General features: G+C 35.7%; 2 protein-coding genes across 4 annotated transcripts in view; both read right to left on the bottom strand.

The window, feature by feature from the left end:
• LOC109821282 (cell wall integrity protein scw1) overlaps positions 1-4,277 on the bottom strand; it is a 21,170-nt gene extending 16,893 nt beyond the window's left edge. The window contains exons 1-2 of the mRNA XM_020387468.1: positions 4,254-4,277; positions 1,847-2,026 (exon numbers count right to left, since the gene is read on the bottom strand). Of these exons, the coding sequence (XP_020243057.1) occupies positions 1,847-2,026; positions 4,254-4,277 (204 nt within the window). The remainder of the gene's footprint in view (positions 1-1,846; positions 2,027-4,253) is intronic.
• The window catches only part of LOC109851282 (filament-like plant protein 7), a 13,355-nt gene continuing 2,342 nt past the window's right edge, over positions 4,192-15,204 (bottom strand). For 2 of the 3 annotated variants that reach the window (XR_002249747.1, XR_002249746.1), the window contains 6 exons: positions 12,246-12,366; positions 8,393-8,525; positions 6,593-8,279; positions 6,450-6,510; positions 4,377-4,890; positions 4,192-4,330 (listed from right to left, as the gene is read on the bottom strand). Coding sequence is in view for 1 of the 3 variants with exons in the window: in XM_020421344.1 (XP_020276933.1) it covers positions 4,456-4,890; positions 6,450-6,510; positions 6,593-8,279; positions 8,393-8,525; positions 12,246-12,353 (2,424 nt within the window). In the remaining 2 variants the exon portion in view is untranslated. The other variant, XM_020421344.1, reaches the window with a different exon arrangement.

The raw sequence follows: 15,204 nt of genomic DNA, 5'->3' as shown, positions 1-15,204 counted from the left end.
AAAAATGAATTGTCATTTCTAGAAAGATAAATTGCAAGGACCATCCCTCTTTACTCATAAATTCAGGTGGCTAAGCGCTAATAAGTAAGTTGAAGGGTATTTATGCAACTGAATGTATAAAGGAGGGGGTTATGTGCAAATTACCCTAAAGCAAATAAAGAGAGAAAGAAACAAACTGCTTTTTTTCCTCTCTCTTTTTTTTTTCTTTTCTTCTGACTTTTTTTTATTTCCCTCTATTCTCTTAGGTAAAGTGGAGCACGCATCCAAAACTAAATAAACCTTGATTGATTCCTATAATTGTTCTATATAGACCCATTAGGACTTTAACCTTGATTTTAATTAAATGATTTAATAATTTTCACTTTATTTTATATTCTTCTTACTTTCTACTATACTTCGTTTAGAGAATCCAACACTTACTCCTCAAATTTCTGGTAGCTCTTAAAGGTTTATTCAAGCAAATAGTTACGAATAGCGTAAGTCTCAGTTGACGACTCCTCAAGGTTGTTAAAGATCTATGCCAAGATGGAACTTAAGTATGTACCATATATATACAAATATATAAAGGATAAAGGATAATCCAAGATCTACAATTAAATTTGAATATTATATGAGATCATCATGACACAAAAAGAAAGACAATGAAATCGGTGCTTCTATATTTAGCTTCTCCAGTCATCCTACCAAGAACCAAGAGACAACAAGGGAGAAAAACAACAAAAGAAAAGAGGATACAAGGTATCTCCCCCTATTCCTCTACCCGCCATAAAAAAAATCATCTTGTATTTCCATGATATAAAGTTGGCTAAATTGCACTTAAATACCTTATTGTTTCACCATCTTTACACCAAAGTACCATAAGTTGTAAAAAATAGCACTTTAATACCCTAGTTGTAAAAATGGCACATTAGTACTTTTTGTTAGTTTTCATGGGAATATTTTTGGGAAATTGTCTTGACAACTAACAGAAGGTACTAAAGAGCCAGTTTTTTACAACTTAGGCTATTAAAGTGATACTTTTTTACAACATAGGGTATTAAAAGTGATACTTCTTACAACTTAAAATACTTAAGAGCCTGTTTGGATTTGTAGGGGGTGAAGGGAAGTTAAGGGAAACTAGGTGAGAGAATGGAAGGGAAGGGAAGGAAGTTCCCTTCCCCTTGGTTAATTTGGGGTAACAAATTTTATACTATTAGGGGGTGAACCAAGGGGAACTAGGGTGAATAACTTCACCTCCTAAATGTTCCCAAACAAGGTGAATGGAGGTGAATGGTTCCCCTAACTTCCCTTCACCCTTATCCCCTCAATCCAAACAAGCCCTAAGTGTAAAGGTGGTTAAACAATAGGGTATTTAAGTGTTAGTTTTTACAATTTAGGATATTAAAGTGTTGTTTTTTACAACTTAGGGTATTTAAATGTAAAGGTGATGAAACAATAGGGTATTTAAGTTTCATTTAGCCTATAAACTTATGAGTCCAGATTTAGACCCAATAATCACTGATTGGGCAGGTCTACACCTAGTTCGGCGTTAGTTAGGTCAAAATTTGACCTTAAATGGCTTATCCACCTCATCAGTATCCGCCGATACTCCAAAACCTTAATTAGTTCCCACAATGATGCCTATGGTCGTCACCTAATTATGGAATTTCATATTTTCCCCTCAGTGTCATGATTCATCACCTTCAAATGTATTTTATTTTGAAAAAAAGAAAGCAATTTTTCACAGCACTTTGGTGCTAATACATTCAGAATCTTGACAAGTCATAAAATTACTCAAATTTCAAAAAATAATAAAAAATAATAAAAATAATCAAGGAACAAGTAACTAAAGGAATCAAGATATTACGCGGGTGGAGACGGCGCTCCGGAGCTGAGAGGACTTGAATCCTGGGAACTCCCTGAAGAGGTTGTGGATCTCTCGGGGCTTCACGTCGTCGGGGAGCCCGCGCGATGAAGAGATCCTCACATCGCCTCGATCGGAGGACTCAAGATGAAGCGGCGGCGGAGATGGAGGGTGTGGGTGATGCTGGCGGCGCGCCGGCGGCGCGATGGTGGTGTGGTGGTAAGAGGGAGGGCGCCCACCCGGGATCGGGAGGAGGGAGGGTAGTAATTGGTATTCGGCCGCGGAGGTAATGTAGAGTTAGCGCCTGTCCATCGGGTGGAAACGAGGAGGGGGGAAATTAGGGTTTTCCTGGTTTTTGTTGGGGGATTTTGATTTTTGGGAGGGTTTTGGGGGGCTAGGTAGGTCGTGCCGATGCGAACGTTCCCCCTTTTTTTTTGGTGATATTAGGACCTTACATCTTTGATATTTTGAATTTAGCCCACCATCTAAATTCGAGTCCCACAATTAGTTTCTCAAATCCTTGATATTGTTGCTATGAGATCCCCCAACACTTGCATGTTGTTTGAAATTAATCCTTCTAGAGAAAGAGTTGCACAACAACAATGTATAAGAACAGGGGATCTAAAAGCAATTGAAATGATTTAAGGGACTGATTCAAAATATTAAAAATGTAAGGGGCAAGTATCAGAAAAATCCACTAATCCGCAATTACTACACACCAACCATGTCCAAAAACAATGATTTATTTTAGAAAACTATAAATTTCATACTACTTCCTTTAGGACCCGTTTGATTGGGTGAAATGGAGGGGAAAATTGACTGTAGAGCTGACAAAAACGTCAACTTTTGGCAGCTTTACAGGAAAATCTCCTCTTTAAGAGGCGCTAACGCTTTTGTTAGCCTTACAATCTCTTTCCATCTCAAATTTGCCCAACCAAACGGGCTCGTACCAGTGATAAATGTGTGGAGTCTTTTCTTGAAAGTTGTCGCGTAATCAGAAACCCTATTTTTCTTTAATTGTAGGATTACGGAAGTAGTATGAGTTCTGTAGCACAATTATTATTACTCGTTTCTTTTGCCTATGTTTCTCTCAAATATATCATATTTTTGAAATGACCCCTCAAATTTGATTATTTGCTAAACTTACACCCAATCCAATAAGAGTCATTTGATTTTCTTTTTTTTAAATTTTTTTAAGGACTTGGAAGTACATTGTGTATATTATTCCATAGTCAAGTTAAAACTATGATCCTCTTTATGAGCTTCACATCCTACTTGGAGACTGTTTGGTTTCATGCAAGCAAATGTTGCATATACTATTTGTTGAAGAAAAATATCTTAAACTCATTGTTCAGATATTTGTAATTTTTTAGTGGAACAAATTGTATTCCCAAAGCAAATTTGGTATTTTGTTGAAAAATAATCGTCGCAAAAACTCAACAAAATAATCGTCGCAAAAACTATGTGGTTTATAGGGAAACACGATATAGATGGCTTTATTAATAAAGGTACCGTTTGGCAATGGGTTAAGTGAGGGGTTAAGGAGACTTAACCCGCCAAAAACAAAAAATTCTATACAAGGGTTAAAGTGAGTTAACCCTCCATAATTTGCCAAACATAAAAAATATAAAAGGATTAAGCTAACCCTTCTAGAGGGATTAAAATGAGTTAACCCCTCAAAATGAGGGGTTTACTAATACTCCTATTTCAAAGGATTAAGAGTTAACCCTTCTAATTATAAAGAAAATAGTCAAAATCATTATTATTCCCAAACACTAAAACTGATCACAAGGGCTAAAATAAAACTTATTTAACGGGTTAATAATTTAGTCCTTCTGATTATCGAATGAGCTAAGTACATTAATCCTTCTCTTTAACCCCTCACCATTAACCCTTTGCCAAACGAGGCCAAATAGAATAAAAAGATTTTTTTGATAAGGTAGAAGAATTTTTCTTATTTTAAATTTTCATTTTGTGAGGGTGCGGCTCCTGCTCCCACCAAATTGGTTGCAACATTTTTTGTAGTTTTTCTATGTAAGGTAATTGTCCTTCCTGACTAAAAGGTTACATAAGAAATAATTGAAATATAGATCCAACTGTAGTATTTGCCTCTGCACCCTATTTCCACACAACCGAACTAACCCAATACGAGGATTGGAAGCAGTATAGGTTGAAAGTTTGTGAGGACCTAGCAATTAAAAAATTGTTGTGAAAATTAATTTGAAAAATGCGAAATTTGATGAGAAGATGCAAGAAAGATGGAGAAAATGTAAGGATATTCCATTATAGCCAATGAAATTTACCAATCATACGCAAGATAAGATAATAATACGAGTAAAAATAAAAGATGGGGCCACTTCCCAAGTTATTTACAAAATGAAGAACCATAATGTGATTATTTGAAATGTACCTGTCTTTTAAGTACTGAATTCATGGTATAACTTGATGTTTATTTTCAAAAAAAAAAAAAAAAAAAGAAAAGAAAACCTTTATTTTTTTTTTAAAAAAAAAAAAAAAAAAAAGAAAAGAAAACCTTTATTTACAGCATCTTCCAACTCCATTAAACAAAAACAAAATCACGCAAGCCTCAGCTACACCACCCTAAATTTCCCTTAAGACGAGCCAATAGGCAAAGCCTTCTTCTTATTACTCTCCTTCCTCCTCGACAGCAATTTCTTCAGAAAACTCACTCCCCCCTTCTGTCTCCTCGATACAATCACAAGCTTTCCTGCATCACTCTGACCCTTTTGCTCATTGAAGTTATAATCATCTTTTAACTTCGCCGGTGACGGCTGTTTTACTTCGGTGCAGATCATTTCTTTCGTCTTGGGAGATTTGAGATGTTCAGGTGTGGAATCAGCATTATCTTGCGTTTGATCGAGTAACGGAGGATGATAGTTGATTCTGGTAGCTGGAGTTGGTGATATCACTTTATCAAAAAGAGATGCATCTTTTGGTGCTGCCAAAGCTTGTAACTGTTTCCCGAGGTTTAGTATGGTTGCTTGGCACTCTGCGAGTTTCTCAGAAGCTTCAGAGATTTCCCAATCCTGCAAGATTGTTGATGCAGTTATGTTTTCGGATTTTGAAAACACGCTCATGCTGTGAATATGTCAAAGTACTGAGCATGATGCTATGTAAATTGACCGTGAGGAAGTAGTAGAAAGTGCAGAAATTAAATTGTAGTTGCTGCTACCACAATCACAGAGTGGCCTATAACATGACATTGTAGCAGTCGTCCACCACCAAACCATAAGCGTGGTTCAAAACGATAAATGCTTGACGCTGATATGGACCATGTCCTCCAAAAAACACATCAGAAATATATATCTACATGTATGACTAAACAAACTTAAGCTGGTGCATCGGTGACGGGGCATGCATCAAGGCAACAACAATGTGCATCATCAAAATACCCAAGTTATAAAATGTTGTAGAACAGAGTTGCGACAAAATAAATGGGTACATAAATAAAAGGGTAAAGCTCATAAAACACCAAAAAAGTTTGGCTTATTTTGAGATAACCCCCAAAAATTTTGAAATTGTCACTTAAACCCCCAATTTTTTTTGTTCTCATAAAAAAAGGAAAAAGAAAAAGAACCACCAAAATTTTTTAGTCATCCCCGAAACTCTCATGCATTTGTTTAGAATATAAAATTATAACACTCCACCATCAACGCAACTTCGGTGTTTTGTGTAGTGTCAGAAACCTTTGAACTGGTATAGTATCAGAGGAACCACGTTCAAATTCCACCGCCCACGAATTTGAAGTAGATTTTAAAAAAATTAATTGATAGCACTGCACTAGCCAAGGCTTTGGCCTATGAAAAATAAGCTCAAACTGTGAAGGCATGTTGACTATAAAATTATAACCCTTAACCCTCTATACAGCTTCAGAATTTTGATTCAGTGGCAGGTTCCTCTGACAATGTTCAAAGGTTTTTCAATTTCACTTCAAACAGCGTAACCCTCCAATTTTTTCAAGAGATTCTCCTCACTTTCGAAATTATTTTCAGAAATCTCCCTATGAAATTTTGATGAAGTTTCATAAAACTCCCATTATGTAGGGGGCATGTAGAAAAAATTTGTTGTGGAGGTTTTGTGGAAGGCCAAAAACATTTGGGGGTTAAGCAACATTTTAAAGTTTTTGGGGGTAATCTCAAAATACAAAGCTTTATGGGGGGTTTTGCGGACTTTACCACCTTAAATAAAAATTTATCTTTAGATTTTGACAGTGACAAGATTTGAACTTAAATACCTCTTGAAACTGTTGTCCTGACACCGTTGAAAGACAAACTTTTACCCAAAGCTTAAATTGATGGGTTGCGAGCTAAAAGTGTACATCAAGCTAACATAATCTTTGACATGTATAAATGAACTGAAGACTTAAAGACAAAAGAAAGAACATTTGATCAAGTTTAACTGATGCTCTTATTATGGTCAAGGATGTTATTAATTTATGATATGTTATAATTCACATGGGTTAGAATCAATTAGGCAGGTAGTTCAAGAGTAGAAAACACTGGCAATATTAGTTAAATAAATTATGTAAATGCCGTAAATTATAGGATGCATGATTGCGAACACCCCAAAAAGTTTCAGAACTCACTGTTCTGAGTTGCTTTTCCTCTTCGCCCTTGTCAGACTTTGGTGTCTCTTTTGTAGATCCACTATTCAGTAAATATTTAAACACAAATATTAGAACTTAAATGTGATATTTCACCCTATTAATGAGAACAATATGATAGTTACCTTTCTAACTGAAGTTGAAGCTCAAGACATTTCGTGTCCAATTCTTCGTTAAAACCACCGTTACCCTCCAATTCAGCTTCAAGAGAGGAGAAACTTCGCCGCACGTCCCTCAGTTCAGCATTGGAAACAGTAAGTCGTGTGCCAACATCTTCTGCAATTGATTTCTGATTCTCATGCTTTTCTTCCATCGATCTATTTGAATTATTCAGAGTTAATAATTTTGCCTCTGAGATTGAAGGTCCAGATTTAAATTCAGTATCTTCATGTAATTCGTCCCCATTCAAAAGATTCTTCATCGTGTCCTTCGTGGTCGATAAATCTTGAAGGGAATGGCAGCGATTGACTATCCATTCTAGAGTTGAGGCAAGTTCACCTATAAATTTCTTGAAATCTACCTTTCCATGAAACAAATCATTGCATACAACAATAAAATTCTGTAGAACATTGCACAGTTCAGAAACTTCCCATAGAAAGACATGAGCTACACACCCGCTAGCTAAGAAGGATTTATACTGCGTCATACTACTTTCATCTTTTTCATCTAATATCTGTTGACCAACGTTGCTCGTAAAAGATTTCTGTATGATTCCCTCAACCATTTGAATCATTTTGCACAGAGGTTTTTCGATATCTGAAGGATGTCCCTTGATAGAAGCATGTTGCATATTGGAACTTTCAGGCTTTTTATCAACACAAACTATAGCTAGCTTTTCCATCTCTATGAAATCATCCATCAAGCTAAGTTCTGAGACTCCTGCAGTTGTAGTTGATGGTGTCGTTGCTTTCCCATTTCTGAAATGCTCAATTTCAGAAATTAAAGCAGAAGCCCATGACTCAGCACAGCTAATAGCATCTTCATTTCTTCTTCCAATATCTTCAGAAATCGCTGCAAGAGGCAAATCATTCGAGAAACTTCTCCTCCTCAATTCTAAAGAAAGCTTTCTTTTTGAGGATTCCTCAAGCTGTGACCTCAATGACTGAAGTTCATTGTTCTTCCTTACTAATGTCTCTTTCAAAACTTTACTTTCGTCTTCAACTGCATTCACTCTTTCAACAAGAGAGACAACTCTTGTACTTAATGAATCATAATCATCTCCTGATACATAATCCCTTGAAACCTCACTCCTCATTTTAGCTATGGAAGCAGGCCCCGGAAGTCTCTTCCGGAGCATAACACGCAATCTTTGGCACTCAGCTTCGAGTTTACTAATCTTTTTCACGCAATCATGATATTTGCTATGAGCAGCATCCGCTGCCTTGATATGGAAATCCCTATCTTGATTCCGAACCTCAATTTCCTTTTGTAGCATAAAAACCTCATACTTGAGAGAAGCATTATCTTTCTCCGAGGATTCTAGCCTTGCCAGTATTTCAGTAAAAATTGCTTCAGTCTGGGATTTGGATTCGTATAAATCTTCAATTAACTTGTCTTTAGCTTCAATGCTTTCATTTTTCTCTACTAAGCTTGTTTCTAACAGTCGTGCTTTTTCTTGCAATCTCGATAACTTTGTAGCAGCATCAATTATAGTGTGTTGATGCTCTTCCTTAACAACTTGTAATTGTTTCATGCATTCATTAAGATTTGCATCTATGTTAGCTATTCTTGCTTCAGCAGCGACTTTCAAAAGTAATGCATCAGCCAGTTCTTTCTTATATGATTCTGCTTCTGTCTCTGCCTTTTCCCAACCTAATATATACATCATCATAAAAGTGAAGATTATTACATGAGCATATGAGAGAAGGTGAATAAATCAATAAGGTTATGTCTGTCATAAAAAATTATGAGAAGAAATCAGCAACCTGCAATTGCCTCTTCGGCCACCTTTTTCTGTTTAGCTAGAAGACTGTCTTTGGCATCAGACTCGGTGCGAACAGTATAGAGTTGTTCCTTTAGATCTTTTAAAGATCTCTCCAATTCCAAGGATTTTTCTAGCTGGTATAAACAGAAACATGTATAAGTACAGATCCTGAAAATTACAATATCGGATATCATAAATTTAGACAAAGACCAATCTCTTTGCTTCTGGTAACAGCACACATTCTGCCACAAAACGGTGTCATTTCTATACGATTCAAACGAAACCGTAAACTACTTTTCATGCTAGCATTTAGCATCAGATTAGAAAATCTGGAACATAAGCAAAATTTGATATGTAATTTCCAACAAAATTCAGGTTACACACTACGTGTTTTAACCGGAAAATATCCCACCTCATTGAAGGAGAAGTTTAAAGATTATTTCTAAAACATGACAGTAAATGTATCATTTATAATTCATGTGAGCACCTTAAAAATTAAAATTATTAGGTCTTAGACTCATCTTTTATTAAGTCCATTGCTTCTTTACAAAAAAAGAAATATTAGTTTAAATCTTGTGAAACATATAAGAGAAGAGAGAAAAACTAACTTTCCATTTGGAGACGAAAATCTGGGTGTGGGGTGCATGTTACTGTTGGCCTTCTTGTTTTGATGATGTTTAACAAACAATTTACCACTAATGTTGTTTGTCTAGTATTTGTGTTTTCTTATTTATTATAGACAAACAACGTGTTGGAGGATGGATGGAATAGAGTTTCAACGATGAAATCCAATGGAGGTTGGCGGAATGTCGGTAAAGCCTTGCTATTCAAAGTTCAAGATCCAAGTTCAAGCTTCATCCGCGAGATTACCTAGAAGAGCTTATTGAAGATCAAGATCTAGCTTGGGTAATTTAGTTTAGGATTTATATTATGTGTGTTATATACTCTAAGCTCAATTATCTATACACACACATTTATTGGTTTCTTCGTATATATATAGTACTAATTATATATCATATATGGTTTGGTTTGCTAGTTTTCAAGTTGTTACTAATGAAAACAAATGAATAGAATTGGAAAATACTATTTGTTTCAATGTTTATATGCCTATATATGATTTCACACTTTAACAGCCTTATATTTAATGAAATCATATTTAGTGTTTTGATATATTGCATAGAATATGCAATTTATGAAAATATTGTATTTCTAGGTTATAGCTTATAAACAACATATTATATCTTTTATCAAGTCTATACAACATTTCATAAAGTTTCAAAATGTTGTTTAAGTCAAAATATCAAAATATCAATTTTCAGGTTTCATGTTTTTGAACTATTTTGTAAAAATGATGATATTTTTCATTGGAAGTCCTTTTTGATAACGCAGTCATTGTAGCAGTTTATTATCATGTCTACAATCATTCCAACCAAAGTTTTACATTTTTTGGAATTTATTTGATATTTTTAATGCAGTGTTTTAAAATCAGGCTTTGTTTTTCTGGGATGTCCAGTTTTCGAGTCGACCGGTACGGTCGACCGGTCAATTGACCATTCTCAGTATTTTTTCAGAGAATCATCGGTCGACCGGTCCGGTCGACCGAGAGCTCAAATCGGTCGACCGACAGAATTTCCGGTCGACCGACGATGGTCCAGAACGTTTTCTTCGTGTTTTTGCTCTCATCGGTCGACCGACGGAATTTTCGATCGACCGACTATATAGCCGTTGGCTACTAACGGCTATTTCTGAGCTATTTCTCTGGGGACTGTTTTGTCATTTGTTTTGGGGTTTTTTTTTGCTAAGATCTTTAGAGGGTATAAATACCCCATTGCTGTCATCTTTCAAAAACTACAAGAGAATGGTTTAAAAGATTTTAACAAGGGTTTAAAACTTGTTTAGTGTTTGTTTAAGTTTGTTTTAAGAAGCTTTTAAGCAATTGAGTGTTTCGGTTTTGTGATTCAATTCAACAAGAGCTTGAGGAGATCATCTATTGGTGTTTGGGCATCCAACTCTTCTCCCTCCACTCTTGATATATTGAGAAGTTTTCTAAACTCTATTTCTAGCTTTTATATATATTTGATTATCATTGTTATTAAGCTAGAACTACATTGAGTTTAGTTTTGATTTATATCTCTTTGTTCACACACAACCTTTTGAGCTTATTGTATTTACATTCATAGTATAATTTGGGGTTGTGGGTTTGTGACTAAGAGTTGTGCTTAATTGAGTTCTCACATTGTTTTGAGAACAATCATTTGTTATATTTGTGCTTATTGTGAGAATCACTTTGTAATACACTTGTACACCGAGTGAGGAGTGTGTGGTGAGAGTCGGGGATCGTCCCAAGAGGAGTGGCGTCGGTTGACGTGCCTAGGGAGAGGTTGTAACCGAGCACTTGAGGGAGACACGGCTAGGTCCAACACTTAGTGGGTGTAGAGTGTGATTGCAAGAGTGTGAGTTGTAGAGTTTTCGGTTAGCTAGAAAACCGAGTGTGTAGAAGAAGTTCCGGCTTCCAAACCGGATTGTGTTAGTGGATTTCTCCCCGGGAGTGGGGAGCGGAGACGTAGGACGGAAGGTCCGAACTCCGTGATCATATAGTGTGTTTGAGTGTGCTTTGGCGTTTATTTATGTTCATATCTTATATCGCCATTGTCCATAGCTCATTATTTACATGATCCACTATCTAGTTCATATTGTTTACCCCTTGTGTTAGTTTATATATCCTTGCATATATATATATATTTCATCATATATGATATATCTCATTGTTTACATTGCTTATCCTAGCTCATATATCTTGTGGTATTTCATACTTGCTAGGATAACTTGTTAATTAATTTTAATTGGCATTTAATCGGATTAGATTAGCATAAGACCCTAATCACCCCCCTCTAGGGTCTAACAGTTACAGATGCTTTCTATTTTAATCCTATAAACTCTGAGGATATACGTTATGCTTAAGCATAATCATGGAGCTCAACCATTTATTGTTGGCCTCAAAAATAACCTTCAAAAGTTTATGCTCTATGAAGTTAATGGGAACCAATGTGCTCACTTTCATCACTCATCAAACCACGATGTCAGGTGTAGATGTATTGTATTCAGATGGAAGTTTCGTAGCAGTTGGGAGATTTTATAAGAGAGGATGCTTATGGTAATATATTAAGTTGACAGTAATTTTCACCCTAGAAAATAAGAAAATATTATAGAGAAGTGATGAAACCACATAATTTAAGTTAGGCCTCTTATGAACTTTGGATTCTTTGTGTAAATACCCCCAATTTATCCTGTTTGCAGTTATACCCCCAAATCTGCATATTTACTAATTACCCCTGCATCTCCACATTAGTTTTTTTATACCCTCTCCTTCAACACAGTTAAACTTCATAGGGTTAAGTTAGCAATGTACGAATTTGGCAGGTAACTGGACAAATAGGATAGATTTGGGGGATATATAGGTAAAAACCCTATTCTTTAAGGGGGAAGAGAATATATTTTTTTTAATCTTAACCAATTTTCATTTGAAATTTAATGATTTTAATGAGAGGAGTATTTTTCCCCTAGGCAAATTAGCAAATTTCATATTTGGCGGGTAGATATGCAAATAAGACAAGGGCATATATATGTTAAAAAATTAAAAAATTTATTCCACATGTGCACTCAGTAAGACGTGAAGAAAATAGTAAAGAAGGATCTTCTCCCTCGAAAACTATTGATGAATTGAAATAGATCAATATATATTCATATGTGCTTGCATAGATGAGATACTTGTGTGTGCATGCCTTTTTTTATGCTACTAGTGATTGTATCAACAAAATGGTTAAATAGACGATGGCAAAAATCAATTTAATCACCTCCTGTTCATGGCTTAAGAGATCAGATTTCTCATTTTTGGTGAGAACCTTTTCTGAAGATTTTCTCCTCCAGAGCCATGCTTTATGTTCCATGCTTGAAGCTGACATTTAGTGCTAAAGTCTGAAAAAGGATCAACAATCGTAAAAAGAAATACTAAAGGAATGATCAATGACGAATTAGAAAAACAAAAAACTAATTCGGAAGCTTGACAGTGAAAAGGAAAAAAAAATCTCTATTTTTAATCCGCGCATTATGTTGAGGTTGTTTCTATGAGCCATGAAAATGTTTGTACTTTTCGTCTGTAATCTTCAAGAGATTAATTTTTATAATCTTCACGGAAAAATGGATAATTGATCAATATATTAAAGCTTATAATTGGAACTTGTCCTACTTTTCATGGCATGTGACTTAGGGCCTGTTTGTTTGCACGAAATTAGCAAAGAAGTAACTGAAATAGAGGAAGTTTCTCCTATTTCAAGCAAAAAATTATGTTTGTTTCTCCGAAAAGACTACTTCAGCTACTTTTATAAATGCAGATGTGACGTCTAGGTGACACTCCTACTTCCTAGACTTTTTTCCGTCCTTGAAAGCTCAGAAGTAGTAGAGAGGAAGTGGATAAAAAATGGGGTCCACTTAAGTTAGAGATTTACCAAGGGCAGATGATCTTAAATAATATATCCAATTTCTATCCAAACAAACAAATAAATAAAAGAAGATGATGAAGTACTATTTCTGCCACTTCTAAAAATATATGAAAAAAACAAAATAAGTACTACTTCCGCTACTTTCTACTTCATAATTAAAGAAGTTACATCTTTGATCAACTTCTTACTTCTAATAGTTACGTCCATCCAAACGGGCCCTTAAGTGAAACTAATGGTTGTTTACATAACAAACTCTAGTTTTTTTTAACAAACTGAATGATGATTTTATCTATACAACCTCTTTAGCTTTGCATTGTTTTGCCAGGAGATGAAAGTGGTGGGAAATAGCCTTGTATTTTCAGCCCTAGAAGACAACAGAAGAGTCAGAACCGAAGCGTGAAGCAAAACTAGGGGAAACGATGATGGCTGGGCGCGGCTACGGCCGCCGTCCGCCCGCAGGATACCTTGCCGGTGACGCGGCCAGGCAAACCAGTCAGTTTGACCGGTTAAGGGCAGTTTCAGTTATTTCCTATTTTAGCCTGTTTGAATTTTGTTCGGATTAGGACTCCTATGTGGTATTGTATCCGGTTTTGGGGCACATGAAAGAGGTCTTTTAGGTCTAGGGTTTGATGTACTAAGCCAAGGAGAGTTCCATATTGTAAAAGAGAGGTAGAGAGAACAAATGAAAGAAATCTAGGGTTTTGACAGGAGGTTGAGAGAGGGTTTATTGAGGAATGTTTAGAGATCTCAAGAAAGATGGTATCTTTGTAATCTCTAGAATAAAAAAAGACCTAAATCTCTACCGTGGACGTAGGCGATTACTGTACCACGTAAATCTCGTTACTTTGGTCGCATTCTATTTTCTACGGTATATTGCATTTCTCTTCTGTTTGAACTAGTAGCTTCTCGGAGTTTCCACGTCACTTGGTGAGCAATTGATCTACGAAGTAGAAGGGGATCTCATCGGGTGTTTCGATGACGCTTCCACCGACAACGCTTCCGCATTGAAGGCCTGTTGGTGGCCAACGACGAGTGCTGATTTGCGGGTGGCGTGCACCAACAGAAAGGATGTAATCAAAATGATTCCGTTATAATGTTTTCATCAAGAAATTGAAATTAGAAAGTGCAATTCGAAAATCCTCCTACAAATTAAAAGGACTAAATTGTTTACAGCTTTTTTATAATAACACATGATGATTTATCATTCATATCCTTCTAAAGAAACTTTTAGTAGCTTTCAATTGTTAATCTCAATTCTTACGCTGAAACGAAAATTCGGTACTGTGCAAAACCATACTCTATACCTCAAAACCATTAAGCAAATATCTGTGCATTTATCAGCCTTAAAGAAATAACTTTTTTTTTCTTTTATAAATGCAAAACCCGTAAGTGTAGCAAAATAGAAAAAAGAAATCAACAAAAGACTAAAAAACATAAAACTCTGACTACTATTCATACGCCCCACTATTTCCTCCATCTCCTCTTCTTAGTTTCTTATTTTGGCTATTAAATATTCAATTAAAAAAAAAGCCACCCTTTATTAGAAGATACTTTTAAAGTATAGAGTGAAATGAAACTTACAAGTACCAATAAGTATACCCTCAGACGATCAAATGCAAAATTTCTACAAAATTAAGACCGTCTAATTAAGAAGCAAACCGAGATCAAAAGAAGGGTAAGTTCACAAAAACCCCTGAACTTTTATTTTGGCTATTAAATATTCAATTAAAAAAAAAGCCACCCTTTATTAGAAGATACTTTTAAAGTATAGAGTGAAATGAAACTTACAAGTACCAATAAGTATACCCTCAGACGATCAAATGCAAAATTTCTACAAAATTAAGACCGTCTAATTAAGAAGCAAACCGAGATCAAAAGAAGGGTAAGTTCACAAAAACCCATGAACTTACTTTGGAGAGTTCCGCAAAACCCTCCGGATTTTGAGAAATTGTTACTGTCAGAGTTAAAAGGAATTTAACCATAAAGGGGATTTCAGTCATCCTCCCCGTGACCAAGAGGGGGGTAAAAAAAAAAAAAAAAGCAGGCTATTCAAGGTTCAAGCCCTTCTGATCCCCTGAGCTTTTCTGCTTCGCTCTTCTTCAAGGAGCAAAGCGATCGAGCTTCCACGCAACTAATTAATTAATGGGATAAAAAGAGCATAATTTTCCAACGGAAAAACTCTGCCTCAGATCAGAAATTAATATCACCGCAACTAATTAACGAGGACGCGCAAATAGACCCAACTCAATTAAGTACCACCACAAATTAACGAAGAAGGCGGGGGGAAACACCGAAGGCGGTGATAAGTAAAGAA

Source organism: Asparagus officinalis, chromosome 8, assembly GCF_001876935.1.
Source record: "Asparagus officinalis chromosome 8, Aspof.V1, whole genome shotgun sequence".
Lineage (NCBI taxonomy): Eukaryota > Viridiplantae > Streptophyta > Magnoliopsida > Asparagales > Asparagaceae > Asparagus > Asparagus officinalis.
Note: the sequence above shows the minus strand (reverse complement) of the source record. Positions and strands in the feature narration are given on the sequence as shown.